The sequence below is a fragment of the Hemiscyllium ocellatum genome, chromosome 37 (assembly GCF_020745735.1).
Source record: "Hemiscyllium ocellatum isolate sHemOce1 chromosome 37, sHemOce1.pat.X.cur, whole genome shotgun sequence".
In the NCBI taxonomy this organism is placed as follows: Eukaryota; Metazoa; Chordata; class Chondrichthyes; order Orectolobiformes; family Hemiscylliidae; genus Hemiscyllium; species Hemiscyllium ocellatum.
This window is the reverse complement of record NC_083437.1, coordinates 17,212,945-17,230,717: the sequence shown is the minus strand read 5'-3', so window position 1 is coordinate 17,230,717 and position 17,773 is coordinate 17,212,945. Positions and strand designations below refer to the sequence as shown.

Below are 17,773 nucleotides of genomic sequence, written 5' to 3'. Positions count from 1 at the left end.
ACCGTTTTGAAGCAGATGCTGAAAATAAACCCGTGGAAATGGGCCAATCCATAATTTGGACTTTTCTTTTGATGGGGCTGTTTTGGAAGGTTTTTTTTAACATGAGCTTGTTGCAAAGGTTTTGATCTGTGATGAAGTTTTCTAATATATGCTGCAAGCCTATGAATTCAATGTACTTTTGATCTCTCCAAACTTGGGTTTGTCTATCCGCCTTAGTATGTAGACTGTGGTTTGCTGCTTGTCTCAAACAAGAGCAACTTAGCCATCTGATTTATCAAAATGTAATCAAAACATATCCAAACAAGATGCTGAAAACACTTTGGTTTGACAATTTCCTCAGATCTTTAATTTTGAGCTTTCTTCTGTATAACAAGTAGCAGTATTGAAATAGAGGAACCTTGATTATCTGAACAAGATGGACGGGCACTATTTTGTTCGGATAATTGATTATTCAGTTAATTGATTCAATGCCTTTCCTGGGGCTCGGAGTTTTCTGAAGCTTCCTTTTTCCTCGCTCTGCTTGCCTTGCTCCCCTCTGTGTCAGGGTTTGTTTTTGAGCAGAGACACACTTGCATGTCAGGGACCTGCAGCATTGCTGAAGTCTCTCGCAGTGCCCTGCCCTGCAATCAGTTCAATGGGATTGACAGAGCTTGCACTTGCTAAGTCTGCTCCCTGTTCAGGAAACTAGGCAGCAACACACTGCGTGCAAGCCCCTACTCCCATGTCCACCCACCCTCATCACAACCCCTCCCCACATGTGGTTGCACGCACTCTCCCTCAGGGAGAGGGAAAGTGTGCGTGCACACACGTTCATTTTTAATCCTTGTTAACAAAAGACTTTACCGGTGTTGAAACGCCTCTTTTGATGTTATGTTTCTATTGGGACCATGAGATCATCTTCGGATCATTGATATTCAGATAATCAAGGTTTCTCTGTCAAGACAAAATGCTAGAATAACTCACCACGAATAGTTGTATCTGTGTAGAGAGAAGCAAGGTTAAAGTTTTGTGATCTTTCTTCTTTTCTTTCCATAGACCAGCAGAGTATTTCTAGCGTTGTTTGTTTTTATTTCCAAATTCCAGGCTCTGCGATATTCAACTAATGATACTAGGTGGGAGGATGCCTATACGGAACACAAGAAGCATCATAGACCAGTTGATCCAAACGACCTGATTCTATGCTGTAAATTATGAAAAAAAAAGTTCTGCTGTCTTCAAGATTTGTGTGTGTTGGATTTCTAGTGTAGGGGTGCGCAGAATTGTTATCAACATTGTTTCTATTAAAGGTGTTGCATCTAATATACAGAGGAGCCTCGATTATCCGAACAACATGGTGGGGAGGATTTTGTTCGCGTTATCAAATGCCAGATATCACATTTTAGCCAAGCATTGGAACTTTGTGATCTTGTCCCAATAATTCAAAATTCAGATAATTGAATGCTAGATTCTCTGCTGAATCTGCAGAAGTTCCTCAATACTGATGTAAATAGACTGGGAAACTATTGTGTACTTCCAACGTATGTCCACCACAAATGTTTTTTTTAAGTTTAAAGCCTAGCACCTCAAATTTTTATATGAAAGAATATGGGAAATGATTGAATGGCAGCAGAAACAAAACAGTTGAATCATACTGGCTGTTCTCTTGCATATCTTCCACCCTAAGCTTTTCTTTCTCTTTAATGCTTTCGCACAGAAACTAGAAGGATCCAAGTGCAAAGGTCAGCTTCTCATCTGTGGAGCCACAAACTGGGATTTGATTGGTCGTAAAGAAGTTCCTAAGCAACAAGGTAGGCTATGATGCTTCCTAAAGTGTAGCTGTGTCTCTGTCCTTGAGTGTAAACAGAAGGTCCAGCTATCAGTGTTTTTGGGCTGTTAGAATTAAAAAGCTGGTGGAGGTGTGCACGCTTTTGGGTGAATTGTCCACTACGTCACGCTGAGGAGCGTGTAAGTGGTATGTTGCACATTGACAAGCAGCCTTCTCAAAACAACAAGTTGTACGTAGTTAATCAATGAGAAGCTGAGGAGGAAACCAGCACACAGCTCTGAGAAAGGCAATCAAAGAAGAACTCATTCAAGAGCAATAAAGTAACTGGAACCCAATTCCCCATGAGCAAACAGTCTTGCAGCTTGCCTTCCCTCTGCTACTGACTATCACAGGATCCAGCCACAATGCAGAAACCAAAGCCAGCACAATATCAATGTTATAAACCAAATTCATAAATGAAAGCATAATATATTGCACTGATAATTCAATAATAGCTTTTGTGCATTACTTTGCCTGTCTTCTGTGTATCACTGGTACTCTGAATGCTCTTATGGCTTTGAAGGCAATCCCAAAAGTCTGGCTTTGGAGTGCACTACACTGCATGGGTCTAAATCTGATGGATAACTGCCATTGCACCACCCAGAATCCAATTCTGCTATCGTAGTAACCTGTTGGAGAACACATACCTGAATTGATATGACATCCTGCACGCCTGTTTGCATAGTATTCCCCAACCATTATAACAGCGGTCTGAGCTGGCATGCTAGTCAGATGCTCCTTGCCTGACAGTAGTCAGGAGGATATATTATCAATAATTTCATCCCCACCTTTTTTTGGCAACAACTCTAACATGTGTCTGACTCCATAAAAGCCATAATGTGGAGGTGGCGGTGTTGTACAAAGTAAGAAGTCACATGATACCAGGTTATAATCCAACACCTCAGACTTCACCTGATGAGGGAGCAGGGCTCTGAAAGCTTGTGAATTCAAATAAACCTGTTGAACTATAACCTGGTGTCACATGACCTCTATTTTGACTTCAAAACCATTCGCTATTCCCTTTATTATGGGGATTAGGAAATGCAGAATCACTTGTCCCTCTTCAGTTAGCTTGTATTTGTTCATTCCTTCTCTCTTCTAGAAAGAGAGAGAAGTGTACTGCTGAATGCTGTGGAATTTGTTTAGTTGATAATCACATGGATGAATAGTAGGTAATATGCATAGTGTGGATGTGAAGCTTTGAGTATATAGCCAAATGTGAATGTCAGGAATGAGGACTGACTTGATAAAGGTTATGGTGAAATGGTGCAGTGAAAAATTCCTGAGTTTGTTGGTGCAGTTGATAGCAAATGGCATTTGAAGCTTCATTCGCTGAACTTAACCACTCCTCATCATTGCATTAAGGACATTTGGGCTAGACATCTGGCCTCCACCAATTTACCCCCACTGTCTTCTGAGCATGTTTACAGGGCCTCCTGACACCTGCTGATACAGTTCATCTCTTCTTCCCAACTACCTCTACATCCTCAACGAAGATGTCCAGCTCAGCATACAGAAATCGTTGAGCAATTTTTGTGCCATTTTTCAATGATGCCTAGGTGACATTCACTTGCTTGAATGGCTGTTAGCATCTTTTCTGACCCCAATGTATGTTTGTTCTACATGGTGCTGCCCTTGCGCTATTCTTCTCTGGTAGTCAGCCAATCAATAGCCTGGCTTGGAACAAACACTGGCAAAAGTGGACAATTCCATGGGTCTGTGGAAAAAGTAAGTGTTAATGTTGAGTTCAGTCTGATTAGTTCAGATCGAACATTAACTCCTACTCTCTCCACAGATGCTGCCAGACCTGCTGAGTTTCTCCACCGTACTTTGTTTCACATTTCCAGTATCAGCTTTTATAATTTGCTTTTACAATAGCTTGGGTTGCTTTTGTTTTGATGCTGAAATCATTGAAATTAGCTGGCAGGAAAACTTTGGCAAGATGTCTGCATCACAGTCGATGGGTAGGGGATAGTTGTTCATAGTGGCCCCGTTTGGTAGTTTCCCAAGCGGTTGAATTTGGTCTTCCATGTGTTAATTTTATCACCTTGAATTTTTCCCCTTCTTGGTTCACTTTAAAACTGTAACTATATGAATGGCAGAAGCTTCCAACGTCTGCTGAATTCTGCCTGTGATGAGACTTATGCGAGAGGTCATTTAATTGAATAGCTCTATTTGAATTGCTATCTGTTTACTCAAAATATCACCCAGTGTTTGGAGACTTAAAATGTTATGGAATAAACTTGACTGGCAGAACCCTCCACTTCTATTTGGCCGTTTGTGGTTCAGCTGTTTTCATTACATATTCATTTTGTTTGTTGTATACACATTGAGAAACACTTTTGAGGAGTAACTTGGGTGGTACACAGTTTGCCTATGTCTGTTAATTACAGTATTCCCAGAGCCAACAATTTTGTTTGTCATTTGCCTGTCACAATGTTAGACAGACAACTTATGTGGCATGGTGTTATTTTGGGCATGTGTTGATGTGTTATTGCTAAAGTTGCTTTATTTGTTTCAGCTGCATACAGGAATCTGGGGCAGAACCTATGGGGTCCAAATCGTTATGGGTGTCTCTCAGGAATACGAGTGCGGACAGTGTCATCAGGATCTTGTGCTGCTCATAATCTCATCATTACAACAGAAGGGAAGATCTGGAGCTGGGGTAAGTAGTTGGAGACTGTTGCAATGAGCTTGAGAACGTTGTGTATCCTGATAAACATAGTGGGAGATTATCTCTTTAATCTGTCAATTACTGACTGTTTGACAAAAACTTGCTTATCAAGTTTGCATGCAAATACTCTTTTTCATGCATTTAGAAACTTGATTAATCATCGAAAAAAGCTCAAAGTTATATGTCCTGTCGTTGACGGAAGGCCTGATTCTTCAGTTTCACTCTGCCACCTTTCCTGGGAGAAGGTGAATTGCTCATTCCTTTTCCATTTTGCTGTTCAGCCTGACATGAATTTGAGTGATTTGGAATGGTGTAATTTACAGCATTAAAATAAGTCACGAGACCCAACTCTGGCATTCTAATGTTTATACTCTTCCCACTCCTTCATTTAACCCCTTTTTTTCTCGTGCTAACCCAGCATTCTCCTAAATTAATCTGTGCCATTGTTCTCCACTGCTGCTTGTAGTGAGTTCCAATTTAACTAATTTCTAGATAAAGATATCCCTATATTTTTCTAGTTTGATTTTTTTTTACTTTACACTTACACCGCCTAGTTTGTTTTCTTTGTTCTCCCCTGCCACAAGTGGAAACATCTTTTCTATGTCTATCCTAATGAATTGGAGATGTTGGTGTTGGACTGGGATATACAAAGTTTAAAAATCACATAATACCAAGTTATCATCCAACAGGTTTAATTGGAAACACTAGCTTTCGGAGTGCCGCTCCTTCATCAGGTGGTTTGAAGGAGCAGTGTTTCGAAAGCTAGTGGTTCCAGTTAAACCTGTTGGACTAAACCTGGTGTTGTGTGATTTTAACTTTATCCTAATGAGTCCTTGATAATCTGATTTAACATTAGGAAGAGAGGGTCCACTAACAGCCATCCACCTTCACTCAACTATGTCAAGGATCATCATTGACTAGAAGCCTATGTCCATGTAGCCTCTAAGCACCCTGGGATCCAGGAGACTGCTGCGGCTCTGTTAAATGCTTGATTGACAATTAATTTGTAACCCCTTCAAAAACAGGAAATGTGGGCCTCATTAATCTCACATGAAGTATGGCTCTTAACGTTCATTGGAGGCAATTTTTAAAATGTTCTTTCTCTTTCACCTTTTTTAGGGCGAGGGGAGAAAGGGCAGCTTGGACATGGAGACACAAAGCGAGGAGAGGTCCCTAAGCTCATTGAGGCCCTCAAAGACCAGACAATAGTTGCAGGAGCTTGTGGACGTAATCATAGTCTCTGTTTAACAGGTAACTGCCAAAGTGTGCAGGGGGGCTTAAAAATGTGTTTTATTGCGACTTTATAATAAATAATGATGGTGTTTCGCAATAAAATACAAACAGGATTTGGTGTATTTGATTCCCTATTAGGGAAGATTATCAGAAATACGTCAATGCTAATATTGAACATGTGCCTAAAAACTGGTGTTATATAAGCGTTTGAATAGTTCCACTGTTTAAACCAGTTACCCTTTTGAAATAAGTTGGTGAATACTGAAGGTTCAGTTTTACACTGAACTGTAAATAATTATCTTTATATAGTAAGTTTTCCTGGTGGTTGTAAGTATTAGGATGCATCTTTAGGTACAATACTATCTTCTCTGAAAAGTAGCAACTAAATTGCCTTGCGTTAATGTGTGCAGTAACAACATGTGAGTGGGATTGCAGAACGTTCTGAGTACTGCCAGTTGTTCCTCATCCAACAAGGCCACATAGTTTGTAGTGGTATCAATGAGTAATTTTGCCTCTTCGACCTGTGGTCTGAATGGCTAGTTGTGTATGATTTTATAAGGCAAGGTAGGACCTTTAGACCAGAACTTCCAAAACTCGAGGTTGTGAACAGTCTGGTATTGGCAGATGAAGTTGAGGATGTGAGCATGGAGACAGCAGTGTCTGCTGTGAAGCTCTGACCAAACGTAATAATTGCATGGTCCCTTTTAAATATTTCAATTTTTTTTAATGGTGCCTGTGGCCAAACTGGCTGGCTGATTATTATTATTTTCCATCTTGGCCTGAAAAGTTCAGAGGAAAGAGGGTTTTGTTTAAACTTCGAAACTGCACTCACTGAACAGTATGGATCCCTACACCCTATCTTCTACAACTCCTGGGTTTGTTCATATCCTGTCCTCTCCCTTTCCCCCTCAGAAAGCACATTTCAGTGTAATTTTCAAGGCCCAAAATTAGGCAGAGCCTGGAGAAAAACTTAGGAAGCACTGTTTGACTGTCCTTTCTGGGTCTCATCAATACCCACGTTCACACAAGCTTTTTGTCTGACTCAATGGGACTGATTTTAGCCTTGAGGTAGTGGGAGAATTCAGTGTTGAGATAATTCTAAACCGGTTTATAATTGGTGATTTAGATCTGTAGCACTACTTGCTAAGACTGAGATTTTTTTTCATCTTCTGCATGGTGAACTGTCTAATCTAATTGGATTGAATTTAAATCTTGTGGGTTTTAAAATCTTCCATGGGAGCTTTATAGTTGAAAGGCTTCAGCACTGAGCTCAATAATGTCCATGTCATTGGAGAGGAAATAAAGCTGAGCACTTGATGTGGGGGTCCCTTGGCTGATTGTTGCCAGATCCATGTGTTTAATTTCCTGTTCATTGAAGTGGCTAACTGTGTCTTTTGGGTGCTATAGTGCAAACCTTCGTCTATAAATTTTCCTGCGAGCAACAGTTTTGATATCTGATGTGGAACATAAGTCCACATCAACTGAAGTATTTCAACTGATGCCTGTTAAGTTACCTTATCTTGAGGTTTGAGTTGTGCTTGCGCATGCTGTCTTTTGTTTTGCCCTTGGCACATTGTTTAGCCTCCAGCTTCTAGAATTCTGTAGGAGTAAAATAAATGTGTGAATTAAAACACTTGCATTTCAGTTAGTACAAGAAGATCCCAGCTTGGACCTCTGCACTCTGAGCTAAGAGATCTAATAATTGGTCTCCATGTCCCTGGGTAAGGATGTGGGGGGGCAAAACATTGACTGCTCTTCAGTGATGCCCATAATTGACTACTGAAAAGTGCATGTTGGTCAGGGGCGAGTCTCACTGTGACTATTCTGAACTCGCCGGGCCATTAGAAAGTGAACAAGTTCAAATTAAAAAGGGCCTATAATTTGATCATTGCAAATAGACAAGCAGGATAGCATTTTCAGTGCTACAAATACGCTACAAAAGTTATCCTTGTGAATCTTTCTTCATCTGTACTGGACAATATGTAACTTGGGGAAAGTTTTTTTTTGATTTTAAAAATGTTTGCCAGTTGTCAAAGTTGCATAAGTTAGTATCCATCCTAATCGTATAACCTTGGATCAAAATAACTCCATTGTTTAATCATATCTGTAACTTTATGGCTACTCCCCTGCTGGCAGAGCAAAAGAGGGAGTTACTGCGACCAAGCTGCAATACAAATCCTTTATTTAATTGCCGTATTGCTGCAAAACGAGGCTTTTAAAAATTTTTCTGTGATATCCTCTTCTCCCTTTTTCCTGAAGGAACGACTACCATTCTGGCATATGGTTGCATTGCCATCTGTATTTCAGTACTTCGTAAGCTTCCAGACAACTAAATAAAGATTGGCTGTTCAGCTAATCTGTTTTTTTTTAAACCTTGTATCATACAGCTGTTGCCAGCAGAATTTACTGGCAAGTCTGTTTCCGTGCTGTACATCTCTATGACTCTAAAGCTGTCTTGAGCAAGGACCTTGCATTTTTGTTTCCCCTCCTGCATTGAAATAGTATAAATTGATTATTGTAACTCAGACACTGATTCACCAGATTCAAACTAGAGACCAACCTTGCCCCAATTTTATCCTGGCACAGGATGAATGCCAAATGTTTGCGTCCCCATGGCTTTTCAGCCTGAAGTGCAGGCAATTTAGTCAGCCTCATTCTGCTTGCATGAAACAGGCCGATTTTTCTCAATGATTGGAACCTACTGGCTAACACCAGAAGGAAGGTCCCTGGCAAGAAGTGAAGATGTGTGAGAGAAGATCTAATAAAACTAAGCTGATACAAGACAGAATTGTGAGGGGCATGGATGGGATAAATAGACAAAGTCTTCCCCCTGGGAAGGGGGAGTCCAGAACTAGAAGGCATAGGTTTAGGGTGAGAGGGGAAAGATATAAAAGAGACCTAAGGGGCAACTTTTTCACGCAGAGGGTGGTACGTGTATGGAATGAGCTGCCAGAAGAAGTGGTGGAGGCTGGTACATTGCAACATTTAAGAGGCATCTGGATGGGTATATGAATAGGATGGGTTTGGAGGGATATGGGCCGCTTGCTGGCAGGTGGGGCTAGATTGGGTTTGGGATATCTAGTTGGCATGGACGGGTTGGACTGAAGGGTCTGTTTCCATGCTGTACATCTCTGAATCTATGACATCGACATCATCATTGTTAACTGACATTCTAAAGTGATTAACATTTCTACCAGCTCTCAATAATCTGACTGACCTGTAGGTGGCTGTTCATAAATGCCTATCATGATACCTGTTGTAATTCTGTTTAATCTCCTCCTTCGTTGAAGTTTTGGTCTTGCTTTGTAGTTTTCTGTTGTAATTAGAAAATCTAATTACTATGTTGTCTAACTTTAACTGTGTGTAGAAAATGGAACCGTTTATGCATTTGGTGAGAATAAAATGGGGCAGCTTGGCCTCGGAAACCAGACTGAAGCGGAACCCTGCCCTTCACAGGTAAACCGAACCCCGTCAATCTGACAAACCGTTATCCTGATGACTATTCTGCATTCATCTACCAGCCTCTTCCCTGTTCACTATTTTCACTTTTCTCCCTTCTATAATGATAGGCCTGCATAGGTTCTCCTGTGTGTTAGCATGCCTTTGCAAACCTGCCCAAGTAAGCCACTCTTCATGTGTTTTATTTAGATGTTGACATCTTGTTCAGCTGTGATCTACAAGAAATTACAGCCATGTCTGATGTTATTCTCTATGTTCCTGTATAGACTTGCCAGCAAGTTACTCCATCCTTATCTTATGTTTTAGTCTATTGGCATTTCTTCTCCCCCCTCCCCCAACCCCCAGGTATTGTTTCTGGTTTATATAGTTGGTTTGAAGAGTGTAGTAGCAACAACGCAATGTCTTCCGAACATCTGTGCTGCAAGACTATTTCATGTCTCATTACATTAGTTTACTGAACAGTAAAACCTGTAGATTAATCATTTTCTGCCATCAACAGTAATATTGATATGTTACTAAGCTGAGAGTACAAAACTTAGTTGCAGATCTTTTGTATTTGAAAAGATGAGTTCTATACACCTTGCTAGGCAACACTACATCCATGATCTTTATGATGTCCTTTTGTGCTGGAGCTGATGAACACTGATTTGCACTTGGCAAAATAGTCTCCTTTTATTAATATTACAGCCACTCAAATTTTTTAAAGAGGCTTTTCTTTTGACCACCTTGCATTGTTTTGATTTCCAGCTGTTTTTGTTTGCTTCTAAGTGCATTTTCCCCTCTGTATTTATCATTTGATTACTCTGAAAAGCTCTAGAGAGCGGGTGAGTGACAGTTCACATACATTTGTCATAACCGTTTATGCTATATATTAAATAATAATGGAATGACTAAATTTACAGGTATTTTGACACCTGTTAAATTTTATTTAATCAAAATTGTTTTGTATGAAGTAGCCTGACCCACAGCCATTAGACTATGGAGAACATAGAAAAATGAATTATGCTGGCAGCATTTTAAAACTGTACTTGTAGTGGTCCTTTTATATATAAAAGTATTTGTACACTGAGAGTTATAAAACCATTACCATTGATCAATTGCCCATTTTTCTGTACTCTTCTCACTTTTTTTTCCCCCCAGATAATGTACAATGGCCAGCCGATTGTAAAAATTGCCTGTGGTGCAGAATTCAGTATGATTGCTGACTGCAAAGGGAACCTGTACTCTTTTGGCCATCCAGAGTATGGACAGCTTGGTAAGTGTACATTTATGAAACTTGCATCCGTATCTCTTGCCACAGGATTTTTCTTGCAAAACTCCATCCTCCTGTCTGTTGAGCCTGAGGCCTGTCGTTAGCTTATCTTCCTCCCTCAACCTACCTCAATGTGGAAGCCAACCCAGTTGGATTAAGCAATCTTTTTATATATAAACCTAATTGCGTGTTGTTGGTATGTGCATGTTTCTTCTTCAATTAAACTTGCTCTTTCAGTGATGGGCTTATTGGCACATTGAACAACAAACTCTCAAAGGAGTCATTACTGCTTTTAATGAATGTTTCACACGTGAAGAGTATGAGATCAGTGGCCGATTTAAGGCCATTGAAGTTGTTAACTCATTATCTCCTTGATCTGTATTGATGTGACATCCTTGGAAGTGTACTTTAGTGAGCTGGAACACCATTCCATTTGAATTTGAGCTTGTAGTGTTAATAGCATTCTCATCTCCGACCATGGGAGTCTGAAGAATTGCCTCTGCTCATGTCCCTTGCTGTCCTTCTTGCACTCACGTTCCCTGGAGAAAGCATGTGATAGAAATGAGAGCATAAGTGTCCTTTTAAATGTTGACAGATCACTGAATATTTTCTTCTTTTTCTACCTGATATTGGTGCAAGTATGTAGGTTGTCAGTAGGCTGAGCCCTCTGTCTGATTGTAAAAAATGAACTTATACTGTTTACAATCTCTGGCATGGACCACCCTGCCCCTGAAAGTAGCAGAAAAGCTCCAATCAGTTTTTCTGCCAGTGGTCTGAATTCTATTCTAGCTGCAATTTCAGCATGCCTAATGCCATCAACTCCCTGCGATGCAAAAGACGAGATCAGTAAAAGCTGTCCACAATCACAAAACGCTTACAGCAAAGAAGTTGGCCATTCCCATCTGACATGTTTGTGCTAGTTCTCCTGAAGGAGCAATTCCGTTGTTTCTCTGCAGACCTGCACATTATTCTCTTTCGGACAATAGTTTAATTTCCTCTTGAATGCCTTGATCGAACCTGCCACCATGTTGCTGTCAAGCAGTGAAATCCAGATCATAATTGCTTGTGCCTGAAAGTTTGCCTCCTGTTGCTGTTGCTTCCTTTTATATCTGATTTTAAGTCTCTGCCCTCTTATTCTTGATCCTTCCTCCCAAGGGGAGCAGTTATTCACTACGTACTCTGTCTAGACCCCTTGTAATTTTGAATGTTCCTATCAAATGCCCCTCAAATGCATTTTCTGCAAGCAGCCTTAATTTCTGCAATCTTTGTAACTAAAATTCCGCATCCCTGGAACTTTTCCCACTTTTTTACATGAAGTTATAGGAGTGGCCAATGGCTTGCCTGTGGCATTCATACTGCTGTACATATTAGGTGCCTGTGTTTTATTTTGATTTTTGAATTCATCTACTCATCAAGAAGCACTTGTTCCGCATAGTGAAATTTGTAACTCCAACATACTGATGCTTGCATAAGTTCACCTTTTACCTAATAAAACCATCTGGATTAGTTGCTGTATTTATTCTTGGGATGTTGCCACTTACTAGGCCAGCGTTTATTTTCCATTCTTAGTTACCATTGAGAAGCTGTTGTAGTCCTTGTGTATGTATGTCTCCAGCAGAACTGTGGATAATGTCTCAGGATTCTTTGGCACTGAAAGAACAGTGATTTAGTTTAAAGTTAGAATATTGTGTTGCAGTGTGTGGCTGTTGCTGTCACTTGTTGCACATGAAAGTGTTTGTTCTCTAGACCGTTTCAGAGGACCGATAACATTGTGTATAGACTGATTTAGAAGATTTCCATCCCCAAGCGACATCAGTGAATCAGATGGGTTTTTACAACCAGTGACAATTTGAGATTTGAACCCACATCCCCAGAAGGTTAACCTGTGTCTCTAGATTACTCTTCGAGTAGCATTATAACTGCACCACCACTGCCCTTGTTGTAGTCTAACTGCTTGTCTTTCTAGCAAGTGGGGGTGCCGTTGAGAAAGTCTTGGCATGCAACTGCAGAGCATCCTGTAGATGGTATGAAGTGAAATTGGGAAAATGGGGCCTTTGGTGCAGATCAACCATAATGTAATCAAATGACAGAATCAGCAGACCTTCCATGTGAGAGTAGGGGGCAAAAGTATTTCATGCTATATCCAAAGATGCAGACATGATTTTTTCTGGTCTAGTGTGATATAAGGATAGTGAACGCAACTTCCTTAATGACACAGTTGGTAAAATATGTCTGTAACCATGGAGACAAGACAGCCTTTGGCTTCATCCCTAACGAATTAACTAATCTCTGCTGCAGTGTCCGTAGGTCCTCTGTCATTCTCCTCACTGTCTGTGGACATAGAGGACAAGGGATAGGATATTTTTCACTGCTGATCAGCATTCAGTATCTGCTGCTGGAAAGGATGTATGTGTGATTATCAGAGTCGGACGGGTTGTGTTGCTTTCCAACACTTGCTGTATGAGCTCCTGTGTGGAGGATTGCTAGATGGGTGAGGCTGACAAAGATCCCCTTGTGACAGCATTCTGGCATTTATCTCGACTTCTGCCACAGGAGAAAATGGGTGTGGATGCAAAGAGCACAACGATTATATTGGCATCACCTGCTTTTAAAAACATGATTTTTTTTTTCATCTTCCATGCTGTTAAATTGAAAGGTGAAAAAAACAATTAAAACTGCAAGTTCCTACAGTGTCTGAAATGAGCAGTGCTCCTTAATTCCTGCTGTTCCTCTAATCTAATCTCACCAGTGGTTAACAATGCACAGTACTTGGCGCCCCGTGTTGGTGGTCCTTGTGTATTCTTTTCTTTTTAAAAGGCTCACCGGAAACTATGCCAACTTGTTAAGGGTGAGCCATTTCAAGGCAGTGTCTCATTGAAGTAATAAAGCAGTTCAACAGCATTGCCAAGGAGAAGATGTTTATATCGAGAATTCCAAAATTGAGCACTACAAATACTAGACAGTTAGTTAACCCTATAAGAAATTGAAGAGAGATTCCTTTTTTAAACAAAGAATGGTGAGAATGTGGAAATTACTGCCACATGGAATGGTGAGGCAACTAATATAGATGCGTTTTAAATTAGAATGGACTTTGGGTATGCTGATGGAGGCGATGAAATAAATTGAGATGTGGCATGTGTGGACCCAGTGCAGATCTGTTAAGTCAAATGCTATAATGTTCCTTGTTAATTACTGTTTTCAAACAGGGCACAACTCTGATGGGAAGTTCATTGCCCGCGCCCAGAGAATTGAATTTGACTGCGAAGTAGTGCCTCGCCGTGTAGCAATCTTCTTGGAGAAGACAAAAGATGGTCAGATCTTACCAGTGCCAAATGTTGTTGTCCGTGAAGTAGCCTGTGGAGCAAATCACACGGTACGAGAGTGATTCGTCCTTGGGGCTGTCTTGCTAAATAACTGCAGAGTAACCTAACCTGTGCATCCCGGAATCTTCTGTCTACCTATCATTGGATTTGTGTCTTTAGATCGAAATTTATTTATGCAAAGGGTGGAATAAAGGGAGAGCAGTATTTTCGGCTTTCATCAATAAAAGATCGTGTAGAAAATATTTCTTAATTTTTTGCAGTGAATTAATGAAAAAGATGGATTTAAAGAGTCAATTTTTTTGACCTGCTTTCTACAATCCAGGTAGCACGTCCCTAAATCTGCAACCCCCTGTTTGGAAGGATGAGGCCAGTAGGCACTTGGGAATTTTCTAAGATCACAATTAAACCACACAAGTGGCATGGTGGCACAGTGGTTAGCACTGCTGCCTCACAGCGCCAGAGACCTGGGTTCAATTCCCACCTCAGGCGACTGACTGTGTGGAGTTTGCACATTCTCCCCGTGTCTGCGTGGGTTTCCTCTGGGTGCTCCGGTTTCCTCCCAGTCCAAAAATGTGCAGGTCAGGTGAATTAGGTGTAGGGGTAAATGTAGGGGAATGGGTCTGGGTGGGTGCGCTTCGGCAGGTCAGTGTGGACTTGTTGGGCCGAAAGGCCTGTTTCCACGCTGTAACTAATCTAATCTAATCACACACTATCCAGACTTGGATATGTATAAACATTGCTTCTTCATTTTTCAGTTGCAATCCTAGTATCTCGTGGGAATAGCTTCACCACAAAAATTGGAGTGGTTCAAGAAGAATCCCAACCATCTCCTCCTTCAGTCCAGTATGGAATCGGCAGTGCCCTTGGCATATCATTTAACCCTCAGCTCACTGCAGTTAATTGTGTCTGTTCCCTAAAATAAAACCAAGGACTTCAGATGCTGAATGTGTGAAATAAAAACAAAGCCCTGGAGAAACTCTGCAGGTCTGGCAGCATCTGTAAAGAGAGAAATATATTTTAACATTTCAAGTCCGATAGGAATCTTCCTTTGGAACCCAAAAGGAGTTGTTTGCCTTCAATGTTAACTGTAAAATCTGTCCCTACTTGCCCATCCTGACTGTCCAAATGGAAGGGAATGTATCTTCAATTCCTTTCTTTCTTTGCAAGTTTTGACCAGGCTTCATCCTTTGATTGAGAAGGTGCTTATGTGAGTTCCTCATCCTAGGCCTGTTTCGCTGTTTGGCTGCATTCCAACATTCATTTGGAATTGTCACGCCCTTTCCTGAACACAGCGACACCTGAATTAAAACAAAAACTGATGATGCATCTGAAATAAGACAGGAAGTGCTCGAGAAACCCGGCATGTCCAGCCGCCTCTGTGAAGAGCGAGCGAAACAGACTTGAAAGCTTTTTGAGTTGTGTAACGACATCTGACCTTTTTTTTTGACTTGACTAGGTTGGCTGCAGCTCATGTCAGTCATTACCACAAGTGACCTTGTTTTTTGACCAATCTTCATTCTAGAATAAATTTGGTGTGGAGCTGCTCCTGCAGCCTAGCAAATGTTGAAGAATAACCCTGTTTTAATTGTTTTTGCATTTCCCAGATTGCTCTTGATTCGCAGAAGAGGGTGTTTACCTGGGGATTTGGAGGATATGGTCGCCTAGGACACTCTGAGCAGAAAGATGAAATGGTCCCACGCCTGGTTAAGCTGTTTGATTTCCCTGGTCGAGGTGCTGTACAGATCTGTGCAGGGAACACCTGCTCATTTGCAGTAAACGAAATGGGTTAGTTTTCACTATGCCTATGAACTGATTGTGAATTGCTTCCATATGGTGGTGAAATATTGATTTGGGGCCTTTGTGGAGCATAATCGCCAGCATATACTAATTGGGTCAAATGATCTTTTTCTATGTTGTAAGTTCTGCGTAATTCTATGAGCAGGGCATTACTGCAGCCTGTACAGCTTGCCTGTTGATCTTACTGATTTTATTGTTCCAACCTCATTCTGGAGCTCCGTTGTCCTTTTTTGCAAAACAGGAGGAGGGAAAAAATCTGACTGCGAGAAGGTAGATTATCAGATTTCAACTCCTTAAGTGAAAGAGTCCTGTTTAAAATAGAGCTACATGTAATGATGAAACTTGCTTTTTGGAAAGCGTATATTTTACACTGTACCATCCCTCGTAATTGTTGGTATTGAGCCTTGATATTGAAAAATCATTGCAGTCAAGTTTAGGTTGGCTAGTAGTGGCACTCTTTAACCCGAGTCAAGGCTTGCAGGTTCAAATTCCGTTTTGGTCATATTAAAGTGACATAATACTTCTCAGTACTACACTGAAGTATAGTTGGAAGTGTTGTCCTCTTTACCAGTGTGTCTCTAGTCTTTTTTAAGTAGAAAGGTGTCAGCAATATTTGAAGAGCAGTGTTTTTCTGGTGCTATCCTCCACTAAACATCAATCATTTTAATTTCATTTACTGTTCTAGGCCCGTTCTGTACGCAGACTTTGTAGGTGGACACTGCAGCTACTGATTGCTGTGATGCCTGTAGCAATGATCTTGGAATGTAAACTGTGCAGCACAAGTACAAGTTTGCTTTTCCACTGATTTCTGTTTCTGAAAAGTTTGAGTAGGATGAGCTCTTCCTGACTCCCTTCAGTCAAGTATAGTGTGTAATATACAGGTTTTGTCAAGTTTGTAGTGGATCAGTTGTGGCCTTTTTTAGATTTGAATTGGTTAGCAATTCAGGTCACCTTTTTTTTTGTTTCATAGGTGGATTGTTTTTCTGGGGTGCTACTAACACTTCTCGTGACTCTACAATGTATCCCAAAGTGGTGCAGGACCTGTGTGGGTGGAAGGTTCGAAGCCTGTCCAGTGGGTAAGTAAATGGCTGCAGGATTGCAGAGTGAAATATAAGTCTACTGGTGATATATGTTTTGACACGAATGCCTTGGCTGAGTCCCACAGACCTGGAGCTATTGACTGCCTTGCTGATTCTGATGAATAGGTGAACAGGCTGGAGATAGGGGTGGGGGAAGAAGACATTAACTTCAACTTATATACATTCAGTGTCCTGTGTTAGATTTGGAATCTCTTTTAAAATACCTTCTTATTAATGTACAAGATGGTTGGCATTGGGCAAGGCAAGCATTAATTGAACATAGTGGTAAGTTGCAGCACTCTGAATTAAGAAGATCTGTAATGTTAGAATGTCCCAGAATTCTGAATAAATGATATATTTCCAAGTTGGGGTGGTTTGTGAATTTTGGAGGTGATCGCTTTCTCATACCCCTGCTGTCCAGAGTGGTAGATGTCACAGATTTGGAATTTTCTGCAGCACATCCTGCTGTTAGTTTACACTGGTGCTAAATTGAGTGACTGTGATTTAAAATGATGGGTGGAGTGCCAATCAAGTGGTTGCTCTGTCCAGGATAGTCTTGAGCTGCTTGAGTGCTTTTGTAGCGTCAATCACTCAGACAAGTGGAGAGTATTCTGTCACATTCCTGACTTGTGCCTTGTTTACAGGAATCAGCAGTTGAGTCATTTCCTGCCTCTGACTTGATGTTGTAACCACAGTATTTATTTGACTGATCTAGCTAAATTTGTTTGTTTGGCATCCCCACCCACAGCCTCTGTGCACCATATCCTCTCCTGAGGATGCCAGACTTTGTGACCTGAGACAGAAAGCATATGCATTTTTTGGGTCCGACTCAAAGCACAATCCACTGCAGCAGCCCTATTTGATTTTATGTAACCTCCTTTCGACAAAGTTGCTCAGACCTTGTGTCCACATTTTTTTTTTTGTCCTGCACAAGACCAGGATAGTGAGGAATTTAAAACTGGCATTTTCTACAAGAGCAGAACACTGTAGATTCTGCAAATCTGAAATAGTCAATAAGTTTGGCAGAATCTAGAGAAAGGAAAAACTCTTGATGCATAAGTTTGGTGATCTTCCATCGAACATTAATCACCTGCTCTGTTGGAAAGTCACTGACCTGAAATGTTAACTCAGTTTCTATCTCAACAAGTCTGG

At 40.8% G+C, this 17,773-nt stretch overlaps 1 protein-coding gene across 2 annotated transcripts in view; it reads left to right on the top strand.

Moving 5' to 3' along the window:
- Positions 1 to 17,773, top strand: part of rcc2 (regulator of chromosome condensation 2) — a 32,833-nt gene that overhangs the window by 7,340 nt on the left and 7,720 nt on the right. For both annotated transcript variants that reach the window (XM_060851838.1, XM_060851837.1), the window contains 8 exons: positions 1,694 to 1,787; positions 4,326 to 4,469; positions 5,598 to 5,729; positions 9,079 to 9,167; positions 10,311 to 10,425; positions 13,629 to 13,795; positions 15,350 to 15,530; positions 16,513 to 16,618. In XM_060851838.1, the coding sequence (XP_060707821.1) occupies positions 1,694 to 1,787; positions 4,326 to 4,469; positions 5,598 to 5,729; positions 9,079 to 9,167; positions 10,311 to 10,425; positions 13,629 to 13,795; positions 15,350 to 15,530; positions 16,513 to 16,618 (1,028 nt within the window). The remainder of the gene's footprint in view (positions 1 to 1,693; positions 1,788 to 4,325; positions 4,470 to 5,597; positions 5,730 to 9,078; positions 9,168 to 10,310; positions 10,426 to 13,628; positions 13,796 to 15,349; positions 15,531 to 16,512; positions 16,619 to 17,773) is intronic.